This window comes from Chrysemys picta, chromosome 1 (assembly GCF_011386835.1).
Source record: "Chrysemys picta bellii isolate R12L10 chromosome 1, ASM1138683v2, whole genome shotgun sequence".
NCBI lineage: Eukaryota > Metazoa > Chordata > Testudines > Emydidae > Chrysemys > Chrysemys picta.
This window is the reverse complement of record NC_088791.1, coordinates 314053681-314074893: the sequence shown is the minus strand read 5'-3', so window position 1 is coordinate 314074893 and position 21213 is coordinate 314053681. Positions and strand designations below refer to the sequence as shown.

General features: G+C 37.7%; 1 protein-coding gene across 2 annotated transcripts in view; it reads right to left on the bottom strand.

Moving 5' to 3' along the window:
- Positions 1-1001: 1001 nt before the first annotated feature.
- MICU2 (mitochondrial calcium uptake 2) overlaps positions 1002-21213 on the bottom strand; it is a 252718-nt gene continuing 232506 nt past the window's right edge. For both annotated transcript variants that reach the window (XM_005304375.5, XM_005304376.4), the window contains 5 exons: positions 14863-14960; positions 6732-6903; positions 6325-6433; positions 2928-3085; positions 1002-1833 (listed from right to left, as the gene is read on the bottom strand). In XM_005304375.5, coding sequence (XP_005304432.1) covers positions 1729-1833; positions 2928-3085; positions 6325-6433; positions 6732-6903; positions 14863-14960 — 642 coding nt within the window. In that variant the 3' untranslated portion in view covers positions 1002-1728. The remainder of the gene's footprint in view (positions 1834-2927; positions 3086-6324; positions 6434-6731; positions 6904-14862; positions 14961-21213) is intronic.

Here is a 21213-nt window from a genome sequence, read left to right as displayed (position 1 = left end):
TATGATGCTGCTCTGCTGGATGACCTCTTCATGTCCATAGACAACAGGAGTACAAGTGTTATCTCTTTAACCATGCCATAGTCAGAAGTATGACAGAGTGATGCAGGATACTGGTAGCTGACAGGTGGCATTGCTGTTTTCTCCCTAGCGTCTCAGTTAGCATGCTTAGCAAATAACACTGTTTGGAAGGCTGGGAGGGCACCATCATTGAGCAATGGTTTCTTTAAGTATTGGTCTATTACCTCTTCTAGGGTGAGTAGTGATGATCTTGATGATCTCATATTAGGGGTCCTTGGTGTTCTCCATCTCAGGGTAGTCCTGGTAGCTAACTCCTCTGTAAGGCCCAGGGAAGGAAAGGAGCTTCCAAGCCAATGCAGTGAAGAGAAAACTACCTGGAGACTGGTGGACAGTCATGTTTAAAATGAGGGCAGGTATTTGCTCACAGCCTGCCTTTTCTGAGACATGCTCACAAGACAGGCTGGGAAGTGTTAGTACAACAAAGGCAGCCATTTTGGAAGGCTAAACTTTCTACTCTGGTTGGGACAAGCTAGGAAATGGGGTGAGAAGCCTGGAGCCTTTATAAACAAGACTAGTTTCCAGCCTTCAGTGGACTGGGCAGGAAGGCTAATCTTGTCTCAGAGCCAAAGGAAACATCCGAAAATATATTACACATACACATTAACTTGTTCCTTCTGTCACTATTTAAGGGCTTGTATCTCATTATATGTTGTTTGTATTCTGGGGTAATAAATACTTTACTTTTTATTTATCTCTGTACTTATATGACGCTGCCTTGGTAACCTTGGGCTCCTGAGATAATGTAGTCTCACTATGACACCTTTGTTCAGATAAAAAAAACAGTTACAAATAATTGTAGGACAAAGATGGACAAAGGGAATGTTCGGTTTGTTAAACACTGAACCACCAAGTTATGACTAAAGCAAAATGATTAAGACGACTGCAAGCAATACTGAATACAATCTTAAAAAATGACAAAGGTATTTACTTCAATTTTCTAATTTATTCTGTTTGTTGAGGAGGTCTTAAGGAGCCTATTCACTTTCACAAAGAGTTTACAATTTTCAAAGCCTCTGTAAACAGTCTTAAATTTCCAGTTTTGATTGAGATATGTTAATCCTATTACCAAGACAGCAAACAAAAGTACATTCATATGGATTACGGGCAGTTCATAATAGTGATGACACACAAAACAATACAGTCAAGCTTTCCTTTTTGATACCAAAATCTTGCATCTCTTAGGGATTGTGCAGGTAGTCTGTGCCTTTGTAACCCCCAATCCCTATAAAGGAAAAGTGGTAGGTACATTCTGGGTTGGACTATATTGCTGTATTACTGGTCTTCCATTCTCAGGTTATAAATGCTATTTCTGCAGCACATTCAGCAAGTGACCAGTACTAAAACTCAGGTATCCAACATGCTAGAGAGCAAGGCCAGTCCCCACACAAGAATTCTGCTGATGTCCATTTTTGTAAACTTTAGCATTTCCTGGAATGAGTATACTTTTGTATGGAAGCTAGATGTCATAACAGTTCCACAGGCAAACCTGATTACACTGATAAATACTGTAAAATTATTGTATCAGAAATTGGATTCATTAAATATTTAAGTTGCATAAAAATTTACACATGATTTAGCCAGCATATAAACAAAAATACATGAAATCCGCAACCTCTGACATTTATAGTAATAAAAGAACAAGTAACTTATTTAGAAAGGGCTTTTCCCAGTTTGCTTCCAGACTTCTTTTGCTCCTTTAATGCTTTCTCTTTTCACACACTTCCAGTATCCTTGTACCCCTTGCTGTTGTGGTACCTGTTATCAACAATAACAACAAAGTTACATAGTTTTGTTCCATCTTTACATATAAAATACATTCCCTCTATTATGGCTGTTCAACACACGAAAGCATAGCTGCACCATAATGCTACCCTTCCACAGTTTGTATGGATAATACTGAGTATCAGAATTAGCACAACATTACATCCACACCAGCCAATCAGCATTCAGGATTCCTCAATATCCTGAAATCCTCTTATTTTGCTGCACAGCCTGTGTTTCTCAGACAGGTGGACAGCTAATCTTGATTGGCTGGTGAAGGTCTTTTTTCTCCTGGTGGAAAATTTCATTATAATTAGTATTGGGTCCAAACTACAGTTCCAGTCTGGATTCAAACTTTTCCATTGATCAGGGAGTTCAGATCTGGCATACTGGTTCATGTTTAGCTTTAACTATAACAGTTACATAATATAAAGAATTAAAATAAATGCTGAACAAGTTTACATTCCCCCAAATAAAACAAAAATATCATTGAGAGGCCAGTTTACCAAATATCTGCTCTTCCTCACATTATGGATGTTAGAAATTCCCAGTTTCTCTTATATACCACCAATGAGCTAATACTTATCCTATAAGAGATACTCCAATTAGAATGATAAATTCAGATTATAGACTCTAATAAGAGAAATCAATTTGCTGCATAAAATGCCGATGTATCCCAGGATGTTAACCTGGGCGGAGTGATACGAAAGGGGAAGCATACTCAGCATGACTGGTGTGCAGGTACACTTATTACAAACTCAGTGGGAGTTTCTTCTCTGAGATGCCTGCTTCAGAGAGTTCCTCAGTTCATGTCAGAAAGACATTCTCAGGATCTCCATATCCTTCAGAAGCATCTGAATGTTTAGGAGCAATGTGCATGCAAGGTAATAGGGTCATTTTTCTTCAATAATTATTATTAGTAGGAATCATCAGTTTTTAATGTTTTTTCTCTATCAACTAGTTTTGCCTTCACTTCTACAAATGTTAACACAGTAGAATTAAAAATTCCCAATGTTAATATTTTTTGTGTAATTTAAAGGCTGTTAAATACTTTCATTGCAGATTTTAGACAACTCTGGTTTTGTTACCCTTAAGCCTCGATACATCCTGTTCTTTAATACTCCCAGAAACTCTCCATGGCTGAGGCAATTATCTCCATCTAAATCAAAGATCTTGAAGACTGTGTCCAAAACATTGTCTGAGAGCTCCTGTCCTGTTGCCACTTTCACAGCTCTCTTGAACTCAGCTAGTAAAAACATAATGTTAATGTTAATTACACAATGTGTAATAACACATTACAGAGACATGAAGAAAAACTAAACATACATAAATAGTGGGATTCTGTACCAATTTATGATGTCTTCTGGGTATCCTAACCTATGGTATTTGGGATGTGTGAACTAATAAATTATATTAGAAGACCTCAAACCACATGCTCTTGAGCTTGCTTTGTATTTCAATGCAATCTTTGCTGCTTGTATTATGAGTTTTTAAAATAAATGATTTCTTCTGAAGCAACAAGAACAAATGGTAATCATTAATATTTGCTGAAAATAGCTGCATATTAAAAGAAATAACTACTTTTGGCATACACCTGTGTATGTAGATTGCAAGGACTTAACCCACAAAGGTCTTATAAAAATACTAACATTTTATTTGGAATCAGTCTAATGCTAAATAATTCCATATTAAAATCTTTGTCTATAAGGCATTTTTTTCAAAGACACACTTCACTTCAATTGACAACCCCCTCAGCTATTTTTTTTTTTTTTTTTTTAACAGCCAGTAACTATCAGCCACTAAAAAGTGCGTTTACAGCACACAGGTTTATATGCTTTTTGGTTGGTTTTTGAAGGAGGCTTTAGGAACTGGTCTGCCCTTTCTTGAATGAGTGGAAGAGAGGAAGGTTTAATGGAATTCATGGAAGAAGCAGCCACTATACCATTCTGGGCCTCCATTTTCCCCTCTCTCTTTTGCCATCCTCTTTTCACATTTTTATGTGTATTGTGGTACTGCCGAGAGATCCCGGCCAGGGCCCAGGGTCCTGTTGTGCTTCAGGCTGTATATACATGTAATAAAAAAAGCAGATCCCGCCCCAAAGAACTTATAGTCTTAGCACATAAGAAACAACACACAGCTACAAAAAGTATCTGGGGGTGGGGAGGAGGTGAGGAGGAATGTGGAGGACTGGATAACACAGAAATGATTATGCTTAATACAATAAGCAGCAATCACAGCACACAAACTGCCTAGCCTAGGCCAAACGTTTTATAGGCATCATGGACGAGAGGTGTTTTAAGGAGGGATTTGGAGAAGAATAATGAAGAAATAGTAGTTTTATGTATTTTTATGGGGTGCTCCTTCCATTTATAGCACACTGCTCCTACTAGGAGGTCCAGATACTAAAACGGAGCCCCATATTCACAAATGAATGCTGTTGGTCACCCAAGATAAACCCAGCTAGTTCTAAAGCACATTAGAGGAAGTGCTACTCATGACTTAATTCTCAGTGACACAAACTAGTTGGTTTAAGCAGTAACTTAAGTTCAGCCAATAAGGGTTTGTCAACACAAACAGTTAGTTTAGGGCAAGCTGGGGTGTTAATCTACCCTGTACTAGCATGCCGCTGAGTAACTGTCCGCATGCACCCTGCTGAGGTGAATTAACAGTTCATTAATGCACTTTGATTACTCCTATTTCAAAGAGGACTGAATCAAAGCACCTTAACAAACTGCTAATGCACATCAGCAGAGTCCACACAGTCAGTCCATAAAAAGAACAGGAGTACTTGTGGCACCTTAGAGACTAACAAATTTATTAGAGCATAAGCTCTATCTAAACTACTCTGAAACAGTCAGTCCATGGCAGGCTAGCACAGATGAATAGTGAAATTTTTAATAAGAAATGGGATAATCGACCAGGAATAAAAAAGTATCCTGCAGGATAAATGACCCAAATTCAACCTTTAGGGACATATTGGTAGATAATGTTTGTGTTTGTGTGTGTTTACATCAGGGCCGGATTAAGGCAGGGGCTTTAGGGGCTGCAACCCAGGGCCCCAGCTCAAGGGGGACCCTACAAAAATAAATCACAGACAGGCTGCCTGCATGCTCTGGCCCCACGCTGCCTGGCTGGAGCTTGCACCTCGCACCCTCTCCTCCACCCCAACCCCTGCCCCAGATGAGAATCCCCCTCCTGTACTCAAACTCCCTCCCAGACCCCGCACCCGCCCTGCATCTCAATACCCTGCCCCAGCCCCATTCCAGGAAAAAAGACTTGTATACAGGGACCCCAAAAATCTAATAGCCCCAGGCCCGCAGGAGAGTTAATTTGGCTCTGGCTTACATATATATTGTCAGAGGTTAACAATGTAATTGAACAGTTTGTGTCTATGCTGTATTCTCTTAATTCAGAGATCAAAAGGAGATCTTACCATTTAAATGAACTATAAATATAGTGATATCACTGTATTGATTTCTCTTTGAAGTATATAGCAAATCACCTGCAAATGGTGGAAAACAGGCAACTGCCTTATGTTAATCTGGTGATGCTTAGGAAATAGGTCTACTTCAGTCTGGATGATTGCCTAATGTTCACCTAAGGACTCCAAGCTGTCAAGAGAAGGCCTGGAACTGTATAAAAAAAACCTTTGGGTCCTGATCCTTTTTATCTCAGATCTGCTTGATGCTTTATGCAAGGGAAGCTTAAGTCCTAAGACTGAGATCTCTTGTCCCACCTGGATCACCCTGGATATGAACATTGGACTGAATCTACGGACTAATTCTAAGAACTCTTGTAACTCCAAAGCTCACCATTTGTACTACGAAACTGATCTCAGAACTGTACTCATGTCTGTATGTATACTGATCTTTTAACCAATACTCACTCTTTTCTTTTTAATAAATTTTAATTAAGTTAATAAGAATTGGCTGTAGCGTGTATTTGGGTAAGATCTGGAATATTCATTAACTTGGGAGGTATTGTGTCCGATCCTTTGGGATTGGTAGAACTTTCATATTTAACTTAGCTGTCTGGGAGGGAGCCCAAAGGATGAGTTACTTTTAAGGGAACTTTGTTTTGATTTCTGCGTAACCAATAAGATATAGAAGCTGTTTTGTGCTATCTTGGCAAATCTAAGTATTGGAATATCCACCAGCTTTGGGGATTGTCTGCCCCATTCTTTGCACTTTGCCCCGAGTAACCCCAGTGTGCCCCCCCCCCCCCGCCCCACAACCCCAGTCAGATACACTTAGGTATCACTAAATAAGTTCAAACTCTTGTGGGTGATTCTGTGTATACTATATTACAACACACATCAGAATTTAGAAATCTGAACAACTTGTGGTTATAAATGCTACTATTCTTTGTGCAAGTTAAATTAATTTGTAATACAATTTTAATATTATAATTGTTGGAGTCGACAATGCTAATGTTTGAGATAACTTATTCACACAATCTCTATGCAGTATACTTTCTACTACTTACCCAATTTAACAGGACGATTAGCTACAGTAAACATTTGCATGGCAATAGAAAAGTCTTCTAAGCGATTTGTAAACTGGCAAAATGTCTTGAATTCATCCAAGCTGATATTCTAGAGTACCAAATAATTCAAATTAGGTTTGTTAGATACTAAATCCAGAAACAAGTAGGTCTATTTCCTTAGAGTTCTAGTATTTAGATATTACTGTGGTTATCACCTTTAATATTTCTATTTTCTAGTTATCAAACGATCATCATGTTTATGGATAGCAAAATTAAATCTGAAAGGTTGCAAGAATTCCTCTATTTGAAAATAACCACATTTTTGGTATATACTTATCTAATTAGAAACTTGCACTTGAACTTAAAATAAGAAAGCAAAACAAAAATAATATATTCTATGTACCAACCTCTCCTGCTTGGATTCTCTCTTTCACATTTTGCCAGTAAATTTCATTGTTTTCCTCATCAGTGAAATACAATAACCATTCTGCAAAGTCCTCTTTTCTCATGAAGTTCAGACCCCTTGAAAACTGTATGAATTCCATTTCTTGCACCTCTGTTTGTAAATTTTCCATAAATCTAAATGTAAAGAAATACATAAAATAACCACAAGTTAGTACTATTAATACTAAACTAGTTACTCAACTCAGTAGAAGAAATAGTAACATTTTAAAATCTATAACTACCCACCTATAAATATTACAATCATGTTAACTGTTTAATATGTCAAAGATACAGTTTTACCTGTGCATGTAAATGTTTCAATGCTGGGTTTCAGTAATTATACCACTAGGGTGCTCTCTAAGTCTATGTACATTCATGGATGTTGCAGTCAGTGTTACACTAGTGAACAACAATTACCCAGAGAAGAGAATATGCAGCAAAGTGTGTATGCATATATAAAGATTATGTGATGGCCAGCCAGTAACAAGATAATTTCATGCAAAGGGACTGACCTGGTAAATATAGGTTATGGACTAATATGTGGTTTATGCAATTTAATGTTAAAAATTGAGGAATGAGAGAATTGGACAATGGCTAACGATATTATACCCTAACAGTCAAGCCACAAGATTCCTGATCATGAAAAGGTGATAGAAAAAAGAAACTTAAAACCATCAATACAGGGCAGCACAGGGGAATGGTAATTAAAGGCCTCAGAGGTTATGAGAGGCTTGGTAAATCAGGTAAATATTTATTAGAAAATGGATTAAGAGGGAATATGATTGGCATGAAAACAGTGCTGAAAGTTACAGAAAATATGATGTCACAGTTATTTGGGAAGGTGGCAAGACAAAAAACAAGAGCACAATCTGATGTAGGAAGGCATGAACATTAAGGGATTTAGGAGATTATTTCCACCATAAAAGATCCATGAAACAGGCTACAATTGGCAGCAATAGAAACTACAACTGTAAATATAAATGTGGCTTTGAGTCTCCTTATTTTGGATGAGATAATCACAGGAGGGGGGGTGGGGAGGGTTCATTTCTGGCCTTAAAATCTAGGAATCTGGGGAGCTGTCACACACTTAACAGAATTTCCAAATATCTTTTCTTTCCTATTTTGTTAATTGTCATTTTATTTCTGTTGCCCACATCCCTAAGTAGTTACATTTTTATTGGAAATATAAGATAAAAGGGCACTTATTCCCAACAATTTGTCTCTCCCTGTGCTTTCTTCTCAATGTCCACAGGTTCTAACAAGAACTTGGTTTTATTGAGTTGCAATAACTATAGAGAGGCTGAAATAAATACATTTATACTAGGACAAAGTAATTACTTGGAGACTAGAGTAGCAAGGAAAGTGACTGTGCAGCAAATACTGGTAGAGGCTCCTTTGCTTATCAGTGTTTGCATGGCCTCATTGTATTTGAATTCTTTCTTGAATCTAAGGCATTTTAGTCAGTAGAGCTATCTTTAGTTCTTTTAATGAGATCACTTGGACAATTAGCAGCTTGGAGCTCTGTGTTGTCTGTAGGGGGATATGTCAAGATTGCCTTTGCAACATAAGCTCTCTCTTGTATTTTCCTCCACATAATTAGTGCTGCATAAGCAAGAGGGTGCATGAATAATGCTTCATTGCTCAGGACATGCCGGTGAAAGAAAGACAGACACTGGAATGGATTTTAAGCAGTAGGCTACAACTTCATCAACTCAACACTGGGTGGGGTGGTATATATTCAGCCCATCTCACATATCATTTAACTGGCTCCAGTGTGGAGTTAGAGGTCTCCCACCATATAAGCAATAACATGGGGTAGACCCCAGGACGCAGCTTGTTCTGAGTCCTCTAGCTCTCCCACCCTTGAGGGGGAATAGAGAGTATTCAAGTGGGGACCTCAGTCTGCGAAGACTTCAGGTCTCCCTTCTCCCCAGAGGCACAAGATTCACCAGCAAAAATCCTGGGTCTCATTTATCTCTGGGAGCTGGCCCTTTTAGCTCTTATCTGCACTAGATACAGGCTGCAAGTTGTGACAAACTACACATTCCTATAATAGCTTTTAAAATTAGACCTCCAAATCCTATTCTTCTTTACCTCAGCTGTGCTTCCACAATTTGCTGTGAGGAGGGCAAAACATCCACCAGACCTCTATCAATTTTGCCAACGGGAAAAAATTATTTTCTTATCCCAAAACACAGGCAACCAGTCAGGTCCACGGTATCCTGGAAATACAGCTTGCTATCTACAACTAAAGAGAGGAGGGCAGGGTAGGCAAAGAGGCAAGGAGCCCAGGGAAAAGTTTAAATTGTTGGGGGAGCACAGGGGCCAATCAGCTCCCACTCAACCTCAGCCAGCCAACAGGACGCCGTGAATCTGAGGAGAAGGGGGAGTCTGGCATTTTCAGGCATGTGCTCCCCTCCTTCTCGCAGTGGCAGCATCCCTCCTGACCCACGGAGCTGGAGATGTGGTTGTGATACTTGGGTGTACAAATTTACTTTAATTGCAAGCTGAATTGGTTAAAAGAGAGTAAAGGTCTATGAATTGTTACAATAATTTGTTATATAAAACTTTCTCTCAGGCATGGGCTCTCTCCCCTCCACCTCCCTTTGAGGACAGAGCATTCTTCCTGCAGCGGGGCCAGCCAACCATCCCCCCCCCCCCCAAATGGGGTGGATTATCTATTTAGATGTAAGGAATTCAGTAAGTATTGCATTTCAAGCTAGTAGGTTTACTCTTGACGTGCTGGAGTGGGAAGATTTCATGCAGTACCAAATATTTCTCAGAGCAGCAGCTGAACAATGCAATTTAAAATTCAGATGTGATATTTCCCCATATTTTGAGTTACCAGTGTATGACTCATCACATCAGGGCATTTTTATTACCAGATGTGAGAGCTAAAAAGCCTAATGAGTTTTTTTTATTTTTTAGTAACACTTTTTGAAAAGTATCTAGCTAGGAAGGAAATCTTGGTAGCTTGATCACATTTATATGACTAAGACACTTGATTGCGGGTGTTTTTCTATGTACCTGCTAGAAAAACAGGTACATAGAAATTTGTTCAAAATAATGATTCACAGCTAGAGAGAGTTAAGATCCCCTAAACAGTGCTTAGTTTTGAGAAAACATTAGGAAGGGACAAAATAAACTTTAGGGGTGAAATCCTAGCTCCACTGAAATCAATGGGAGCTTTGCCATTGACTTCAGTAGGGCCAGGATTTCACCATAGGAATAGAGTGCAAGATTCTGACCTCAGATACTCAGTGTAAATCCAGATTAATCCACTGCAGTCAAGGAAATTTCTGTTACAGTTGTGTAAAAGTAATCAGAATCAAGGGCAGAGTTTAAAAAATGTATAAGAGAAATCAATAATTTACAAGAGGGAAGGAGGCAGGGAGAAGACAGTACTTTATTTCATCTAGCTTGTTATCCATATTCTTCAAAATGCACATGTTTAAGACCAACAGCCAAATTTGTTATTAATTATTTGAGATATGGTAGCATCCAGAATCCCCAGTCAGGACTGGGACCCATTTTGCAAGGTACTTGTCACCTACATAGAAAGATAGAGTGCCTAAAAATCCTTGGTAACTCACTTTTAAATGGAAGTGAAAGTAAAGTGAAACTAGGGGAACCTCAGGGCTTCAGAGATTCACCCACCAACCTGGGATTTTGAAATACAATGCTAGCTTTGTACTTTCCTTATGGTAAACAAAGTAGCAAAATGAAACACAAAGGAAAAATTAGGGAAAGTTTTCCTTCCTAAATTTTGTTTCTGTACTTCAGAATGTTTGTACAACACCGACATTCTAAGGCAGCACTGTCTAGCAGTTACAAGACTCCTATCTAGGAATGAAGTCTCATCTCCTGAAAAAGGACCAACTGATACAAAGGCTGCTGCCCTCTTAACCTAGCAACAAAGGTTACCATGGACACATCACCTTGGTGTTCCACTCTGCACTGACTCCCCATAGAACACCGAGTCCAGTTCAGGAATTGCTAACGTTCAAAGACCTCTCTGCTTTATGGGACTGTCCTGAGCTACCAGTGAGATCACCTCTCCCTTTGCACCCTCGACCATCCACAACAGCTGAGTTCTACCAGAATCATGAAACTATCAGTGAGTAAAGGGAGTCTCACAAGGGCTGGACACAGAATTTTCACTTTTTCATAGGAGCTGGACCTACACTATTGAACTCACTCCTACTGCAGGTAAGAATGATAATGGAGCTCACCAGTTTCAGAGCTAAATGTAAAACCTACTTCTTTGATTTAGCTTTTCCTCAACAAGTTCTCAGTACAACCACAGCCACTCACTCACACTCACAAACAACTCCCTAGAAACAAATCAAGCCATTCCTCCTACTGGTTGAGAAGGAAGAGAGATACATGGTTATAGTTTTCTCTGTTATTAAATACTTTGGAGGTGCTCTGGTTCTACCATGAGGAGGCCATAGAAGTACCTAGATAGACAGGGTCAGACCCGAGTTCTAGTCCCATTTCTGTCACTAACTCACTGTCACACTCTGGACAATTATTATGTAGCCTTTCCATGTTTTGGTTTTCTTACTTGTAAAAGAAGGATAATACCTCTGCCTATAAAAAGCACTTTGAAATCCTCAGAGGAAAATTCTGAACAAGTGTAAACTACCCTCTTGATATAAGTACTATGATTAGCCTTTTTTGCAACTGCATCACATTGTAGACTCGTATTCAATTTGTGATCTACTATAACACCCAGATCCTTTTCTGCAGTACAGTCGGTATTACCCAGCCAGTTATGCCCCATTTTGTAGTTGTGCAATTGATTTTTCTTTTCTAGTACTTTACACTTATCTTTATTGAATTTCATCTTGTTGATTTCAGACCAATTCTCCAATTTGTCAAGGTCATTTTGAATTCTAATCCTGGCCTCCAAAGTGCTACAACCCCTCCCAGATTGATGTCATCCACACATTTTATAAGCATGCTCTCCACTCCTTTATCCAAGTCATTTAATGAAAATACTGAATGGTACTGGATCCAGGACCCTGCCTGTAAACAGGGTGAAATTTTATGAAGAAAGTACAGTAGAAACCTGTTTATTGAGCTTCCATTATCCAGCTCTCTGTATACTCGAACTGGACAGCAGGGCTCGGGCTGACACTCCCAGGGTGGACAGTCCGAGCCCCGCCCATTCTCCGGATTATCTTATTTTTTGATTATCCGATCTGGCCATGGTCCCAATTAGATCAGATAAACAGGATTCCACCATATTCCCTCTTTTATTTTTGAGAAATCTAAAGCACATGGATTATTTTATATATAACTGGTGTTACAGGTTTTAATGTGTCTTAATCAAATCTAATCATTCCTACTTTTTCTAGGTGCTGCACTGATCAGTGAAAAGACTTTCTAGCAACAACTTGGAAAATGATAAAAGCATTTACCATCATTATTTTTTCCTTTTGACAATGATCTATGTCTGTATAGCTCATCAGTCATGTCTTGTAAAAACAGCATGACACTTTGATCAAACAGCTAACAATAGCTTCCCGTGTGAGGTAAAATGTTGTGAGAGGCCATCAGATAGAAATCACATTTTCCTTGAACAATAGGAACTCAGAAATGATGTGCTTGATTTACTTGCAAATAAAATCATGTGAAAAGTGATATCTCCACACAGGTTAAAAAGACACTGATCCTTTTATTCATCTTTCTATGTGTTAAACAAACTTCACTGTCATGTGGCAACGTAAATGGAGTGTATATGCAGTGATAAAGAGGCACATTCCACCTCTATGAAAAATAACTGCCACTGTTGAAAAATTACCTGCATTAAACCTTACACTTATCCCACAAAGCTTAAGAGCAAGATGTGGGAGTTTGATTTTGATTACAGGCCTCTATTTGTGTGGTAGGCAAAGGTCTTTAACCTACATTTTCTGAATGTACTAGGTACATAGTTTTATCAATGTCATTCCTCATTGGGTCAATGCAGGATTTTATCTAAAACATGAGGCATTCCAGTTTATACTACATATGCAAACACAACCTTTTACTGGTGCTCTCTGTCCTTTGTTTCGTTAAGAGGGCCTACTGTATTTATAAAGAAGGTAGCTGCAGACATGCTAAACTTATTTTACTCATTTAGCTTCTATTGAGTCAAGAGCTTCAAAAGAGAGAAGTTTGTTTATTTATTTGAAGACTGATATGTGTCTCAGTCAGTGGAGTAGAAACACTTTATAGTGTTAGGAGAAATGCCACTCTCCCCTTTTTTGTTCTCGCTTTTCCTAAACCTCAACTGATTGCAACATCTTTTACTAAGTTCAGGGCTGACTGACTCCATTGCAGCTGGACATAAATCAGACTATCCATTTTATGCTGCTACTTTTTTAGCAGTTTATGAACTGCCTATTAGCTTTGAAGAAAATGGAACATTAGTGAAAATAATCTTGTCCCCTTTTAGGTGTGAAAGCACATAAGTTGTTGTGATGTAAAAACTTGGTGCTCAACAGTATACATGCAAATGTGGTTTCAGCAATTAGCATCAAATCAGGACATTTATATTCCACAGTAATAGAGGTTTTAACTGGTTATTTCTTTAAAACTCAGAAGAGCTGGGGATTGCGGGTACACACAAGAAGCTATGTTGATGTTTTAAGCTCTGATTATTTCTTCCAGTCACACATGCTGCTGGGCTGTCAAGTTGAGAGGGGACAAGGCAAGAGAGATTCTGCATTAAGATCTACACCTCTACCTTGATATAACACTGTCCTCAGGAGCCAAAAAATCTTACTGCGTTATAGGTGAAACCGCGTTATATCAAACTTGCTTTGATCCACTGGAGTGTGCAGCCCCCCCACCCCCGAGCACTGCTTTACCGTGTTATATCCGAATTCGTGTTATATCGGGTCGCATTATATCGGGGTAGAGGTGTACTTGAGCATCTTTCTGACATCACAACGTGACTATGATGTTTCAGCCCATTTTGGGTATCTGTAGTGGTCACAGGTGAAGTTACAAGACTGAGAGATGAGTCCATTACATTTTGTTGGCATTACCAGATCAAATTATGGAGGCTCTTCACTTGACAGCCCAAGTGAGGAGTCTCCTCATTCCCCATACAAAGAAAGGACTGTTTTGGCCTTGTAACATTTGCTATGACCAGTATGTCAGTCATCACAGATTAGGGGGTGCATACACATACGTACACACACAATTAGTAACAATGGCACATCATAGCAATAAGTAATGGAATCTCTAGTTAAATAATTACAATCCTTATTTTGTGCTAGTGCTTTATAAACAGAATGATTGACTTATATTATTCTTACAGCTTTTTTCATTAATTTCTGGCTTTCAGGGTCAGAATGGTAAAGAGATTCTTTGTGACATAAGAGAATAAAATATTTTGCACATTGAAAGATATGAAGCCACACATTTCAGAGAGTAATGTTTCACAATATTCCATTGCAGTTTCAAATGGATATGGTGTTCTTCGCTTCCTGTCCTAAAATTGTATACTGTGCTGAATCACTGTTAGGCAGCTGCATGGTTCCACTGCAAGAACATTTCAATTGGTGACATGATTCCTCTATATGTAAAGTTCGTAAAGCTCCGTCTAATTCTTTGGGACAAAACATACTATTTAAATATACTATTTAAATTATTCTGGAGAGTAGGGAGAGCAACTGTGGCAGTGGAAGGCAAAATTTCTCAGGGCTTGTCTACAAAGCGCCAGCAAAGTGCACTGGAGGGGGGTGATTTGGAAAGTACTTGATCATCTTATGCTCTAACTGCCTCATGTAGATCCTGCTGGTGTGCTCTAAAAGGTACCTAGTTTGTGTTAACATAGCCCTTGAAACAGAATGCAAACTAGGTACCTTTTAGATCGTGTCTACAAGGTCTACACAGGGGAATTAGAGTGCAGCTTGTTAGTGTACTTTACAAATCATGCTTTGCTGCACTGCGTAGAAAAACCCTCATTTTTCTTCAGATTGATGTGCATTGGCTGATATGAGTTTGACCAAACAGGAACAAACTCATCACTACTCAAACATGGAACTTATAAGAATGACTACTATCAATGAATGACAACTAGTATTTGTACACTACCTGCAAAACTCAGAATAGCGAAGCTTCTCCTTTCCTGCTCTTCCAAAGAAGTGCACCAGCAATGTTGTATTAACAGCGGAGTCTTCCAATTCTGGTTCCTACAAACAAAAAATAAAAACTTATATAATTAATTACTAACAATTCAACACAAAATTGGTAATGCATATTTGAACTGGAGTTTCCCAGAAGTCACTTATAATTTAGTTATTGTTCTTGCAGACAGTATTTAGAGAATTCCAAAGCAAAGCTGAATGGTTCTCTGTCAAGCTGAACTCTGACCTCTGTGTTCAATGTTCTGCTCCTGATATCAAGTATAGTAGCTAAACGCTGATCATCCAGCAAACACAATTTTCCTTTTCATTGGTAAAAAGGTTATCAAGGAAATAATTTGGAGATAATTATGGTTTACCCAAGAAACAGAAATCATTCCCCTCTGATTTTATTCCCTATAATTACGGATAATACAGTAATTTGCAAAATTTTAAAATCTAAATACTGTATTGCTTTTCAGACTCAAAATCTTAACACCTTCCTGTTACATGTTTCTTTCCTTTATTCACAACCATATGTTGCTTAGAACATGCAGCATCTACCTGAACTTGGCAAAGTAACCTGGCAATATTTACTCAAAATAAAATTATGGTCCACAGTATGTCTTTCTGACATACTGTGATTCAAATGCAAATTTCCTATTAAACGAACCATTTGGACAGGAAATAACAGCTGTCTTTGAAAAAAAGATTGTTTTCCAGTTTTATACATGTTTTGAATTAAACTCTGTAATTGTCATGAAATCAGATAGCATGCTAATATCCACTTTAACGTTATAGCACAACATACTTTTCTATATTCTTTGTTATTAGTTACTGATAAAATTGCTGGTTAGCTATTCAGCAAGCTTCACTTTTAGGTTAATACTGTCTTTCAAATCAATTTAACATTCAGATAAAAACAATGTTCAGCTAATTCATCTGGATTGGTTTGGGAACCTTCAGCTCCAGCAAAACGCAAAGTCTGATTTGTAACAAACTCACAAATTAGTCTGAAACACACACATAAAAAAAGTAGAATACGAACATTTACTTTTATGCATTCAATCATCATGTATGTTTTTATATTGTTATAAGGCTGTTTGTTAATCTCAATTTTCTCAAACTAACAGCTTATTCTTTTACTGTATAATTTTTTCTTCTTCTGGAAAAAAATAGCTCTACAGAAAACAAAGAATACACTTCAGCTCAACTACCGCATCTTTATAAAGCCTAAAACCACACAATGTGCTGGATTTCTAGGTTTTATTCTTCTTTCACCACTAGCATAGTGGCTTTTCTTTGAACACAACAAAACACTAAGCAACATGAAGAGAGATTTTTTTGGAAGTCCACAGGGATTTCAACAGAACTATTCTTATGGCATCTAAATAGCCTCTGTGTCTTTTATCCTGCTGAAGAGGTAAGATGAAAGACAAGAATCTATTCATGAGATTTAATACTAATGGTTATTTAGCTTTCAGCATCATCAATAACAAGTCCCATTAGTCCACTGTGTGTTTCATGCTTACTGCATATGTGACAAAGTATTTTACAGTTAAAGAGGTAACATTCCTTGTTTCTATTCTATGCCACATTTCATAAAATGCCAGTAATATGAGATAAGTATGAGCTAACTTAAAAACAATCTTTTCAGGACTCATGCAATGGCACTGCATTTTATCATTTGACTGCAGGTAGACAATTTAAATATTCCCAAGGTCTGTGCTTCAGAAGTTTAAATGCTTAGGCTTCATATATGATGACTGATGTATAAAACATTCATATATGCTTATTTGAAAGTCAAAAGCAAAACTTTTTGTTGTCATGTCAGCATCCATGGCTTTTCAAGAAGAAACAAAGGAGGATCTGCCCATAGTATCTGTTTCTAATTAGTTTTGTACTTTCAATTTACATATTAAAGATGGATTTAAAAAGTACATAATAGATTTCCTGAAATCATTTATTTTAAAAATTTAACTTACAACTAAGTAACAACATAATGCTTTCAAAAGTCCACTTTTATCTATATGCCTGTGAAGTCAAAATCTCTTCTGTTGTTCTGAAAACTATGGCTGAAAAGCAAGTGTTTATAATAACCTTTTAAAGACTAAATCTACAACAGAAAAGGCACGTTGTTTCTCTACTCAGATTTCTCCTTATAAGCTAGAAGACGACATATAAACAATACCTATCTCATCTTATCTAAGATGACAAAGCCTATCCCTGGATTTATAATAAATATGCACCTACTTGTTTGCTACCCTCTTTATCAGTTGAAATTCCAAGGTGGAATTGGCACATGTCCAAGCACTACACTAGTGAGAGTTAAGTGTGTTTAAAAAACTACAAAATAGTACTTTTCTTGAAAGCAGAATGTGTGATAGGAAACCTGAGAGACAACAGCTTAAAGGTTTCAAAAAACTTCTTTTGCCAAGGTTAATGCTATTCAATTAAGGTACATTGTTAGTACATAATTCTTTTTTGTCCACAGAATCATTAGCTGCCTTTCCTGCTGATCTCCACGTATTGTATAAATTAATACCCCCACGACAATTCTTTGTTAAAAGGTATGAGAGATGTATTAATATTTCCAACCCCTCACTCTTCTGAGGTTAGGTGGAAACATAATTTAAGATTTTGAAACTTTCTCCCTCAGCTTTGGGAATGAATGGTGACCTAATCTAGTATCCAAACACATCACTGAATAATAGGGTGACCAGATGTCCCGATTTTATAGGGACAGTCCTGATTTTTGGATCTTTTTCTTATATTGGTTCCTATTACCCTCCACCTCCGTCCCGATTTTTCACACTTGCTGTCTGGTTGTCCTACTGAATAATAATCTTTAGAAACAGACTTCCAAGAATTAAGTTTAGCTACAGTGCTGATCTGTACCAAGTAAGGAGGTCCTGAGGTCCCTTCCAACCCTGATATTCTATGATTCTATGATATGCGTCTTTCCAATCTACTGAAATTAAGGTAATATTATTGGAAATATACTGTACAGAAACACAGTATGTACTACGAACATAAGAGCCTATATTTCTACTGCAATTTTATTATATGGAAATAAAAGGATACTTTTTTTTGAAGTAAGTTAAGCTCCTAAATCACATAGGTGCTTTTGAAAATTTTACTTCAAATCCTGAAACTAGTCCTTTTCAATCAAGAACCATATATGGCTCAGATGAAACAAAATTTTTCCTTATTAAATCATGGAATTTGTTTAAAAATTAAATTAATGGAGGACCTGATGCTGCAAACACTCGAGAATGTGTGTAACTTTACTCATGCGAGCAGTCCCAATGAACTCAATGTTTGCAGGACTGGGGCCTTAAGTATCAGTCTATTGGCAAGTATTAATTAGCTAGAGTAGAAACACAGTATTCGGCAGTGGAAGCTATTCAAAGAGGTGTTACAAACTGTGGTGGGGAGACAGTCTCTATTTTCAGAACAAAAATAAGTGCAGAAATGAGAAAAAAAAGATTTTCATAAATTCATTTAGAAGAGTCAAAACTATTTTATTCTTTATCGTTGTATCTGAGCACCTTCCAATACTGCATTAAGCTACATGACTAACATCTGTCACATATTGCTTGTTCTCTCATTCTCTCCCTAAGGGGAGAAGTATGTGCAGCGCTTTATTTTGTTTGGGTAGTTTTTTAAAATATACATGTTGCTATTTATATTAGAGAAGGCAGGGTCAAAGAAACGTGCCTTGCACATGGAACAGAAGGTGGTGAGGTTCGTGATGGTCCCTAGTTCCTGTAGGAGTTCATTCCACAGTCTTGGAACAGCCCCCAAGAAAGTTCTGTCTCCCATGCAGACAAGCTTTACCCTTATTGTAGAGGGTTCCATAGTGTCAGAGGGTCACAGTTGTTGACCACAGTCTTCATCCTGGAGCTTTAGATGATCTTTTAGGTATGGTGGACTTATGGAGCACCTTGAAGATAAGGACTGAGGACATTGAATTTGATTTGATATTCTATGGAAGGCAATGTACAAAGCAGATGACAAGTGTGATGTGCTCACAGTAGCCACTGTTGCTGAGAGGAAGTGCTGGAGTGTTCTGTATTAGTTGGTGTTTCCTAAGTGCTGAAGCTTTCATGCCCAGGCATACTGCAGCGCTGTAGTCCAGTTCAGAGGTGAAAAAAGCAAATCATCATCTCTCTCCAGAACAAAGAATGGAAAAGGAGTTTTATGAGTGAAGAAGTTATGAATAGAAAGAGTGCTTGACACATGATCAAAATGGACATCAGTGGAAAATGCATATGGCCAGGTCTGAGAGTAAGTTGTTTATAGTTGCATCAAATTTCAGTTTAAGAGTTTAAAATCTCCTGTTTTTAAGAGATCAATAGCGGTGTCCCTAAGAACAAGTTAAATGTTTCACAAAAGACACAAGCGAGATACTTCATGTAGAAACAAGCTAATTATAGAATTCAGAACCATATGCCTAATTTGTCATTTGGAAACAACTGTCAAAGTAGATAATATACTGTATTATCTTGCCTAATATGAAACTTTACTTTATAAACAAATGCAAAACATCTTACACTATTAATCACTCCTTGCTAATGGTAATTAAAGTTCATTTTGTACCATTATACTTATTTTAGCCTTTTTGAAAAATTACACATTAATAATTAAAAGTATTTAAATAGTTTAAGAAACTGGTTTGACTATGTACCAGTCTTAGAAACAATGTGATTGTTCTTTATGGTGGGTTTTTTGGGTCAAAGTCCCCTTTATTATTAAATTCTACCTGTATTATTGGTGAAAATCAATACCTCCTCAATATGTCCCAGAGGTTTTTCCATTTTGATACTGTTTAGGACAACATACACTTCTGTAAGTTAGCTAGGAAATACACTAGCTAGGGAACAATTATAAGCAATACCACTCCCCATGCTTCAGTGCTGGAGATGATCACCAGCTGCAGTCACAAAACAAAACGAAACAAACAATATCCCCTCACCCAGGTTTTAACATTGTAAAATAAAGGGAAACAAGGGGTTTTTTACATCATCTTCATGAGCATCTGGCATTGCCCAGGGTGTTGGAGAAAGGATACTGGATGAGAGGGACCACAGATCTCTAGGCTATGACATTTCTTATGTTGCAATAAAATTTTGCCTAATGGCCTCCAAAGAAAGTGGTGCTCACTGAACTGATGAAAAGCCCTCTGAAATGGATAGGGCAAAAAAGCATTTCTCAATCTAAATACATGGCGAAACCCTACATATGTCAAACTAAAGGTATTTTTAAATTTAAAATTTTAATTTTCTCAAAACAAACTTTTTAATTTGAATTGGCATTTGGAGCGACCTACTGGCAGCAACCATCTCAACAGAATGTGTGACTTCATTTAAGATATAAGATGGCTGTGAACTCCTTGAGGCAGCAAGGAGTTTGTTCTCTTTGTACAGTGCCTAATATAACGGGGTCCTAGTCCAAGACTAGGACTCCTAAGGGCTATAGTAATACTAATAAATAACAATAATACCATCTGGGAGCTCTGCAGAACAGACAGTCAGTCACCAACAGGCTTTAATACTTATGTCACAATTACAACTGTTTCTTTGTGAGTCCCTCATGGGGAGGGGAAGGAATGCCAGGTGGGACAGGCAGTTAGTGCTGGTGGCAGCAAGGCTAGATGGGCCGAAGAGACAGCATGTGTGGATGTGGCCCACCTGCCAAATCTATGCACTTGCCCATTTATGTACTGGCTACACCATTTCCAAGATGTATCAAATCCTGGTAGTCAGGGTGCTCCACACAGCATCTCCCCTGGCACTAGCCTTGTATAGGCATAACTTTAGGGTCTATCTACTCCCCATCCTCAGAGTGATTAAGGCTCTTAAAAGTTCTAACTGAGCATTTCAGACAAGACAAAATCCTAGGATTGTTGGTCTTTGTAAGAAAGTAATCTCATATGTAAATCATAATAGCGTTGAGAAACTATGTACTTATTTTTCTCCGCTGAAACTACTGTAGTAATCCTTTGGCTCTAAGGGGACACAATCAACTTTAAAAAATCATACTTCTGACAGCTCATCTTTTATCTACTACATTTAAAAATAACACCAACGATTACCACAACATTAAGATATTAGAGAAAATTTTTTGTACTTTGTTTACTTTGACAGGACTTTGTGTAGAGTCAGTTTTGGTTTTTATTCTGTTAGTTATTGAGTTTCCAGAGTTAGTGTGGCTTTTTTTACATAGCAACAGGAAAGAAAAATAGATTTTTTTTTAAACAAGAAAATAGGACTATAAAACCACAAAAATTGGCAGAGGGATTTGTATGACCCAATGCTAT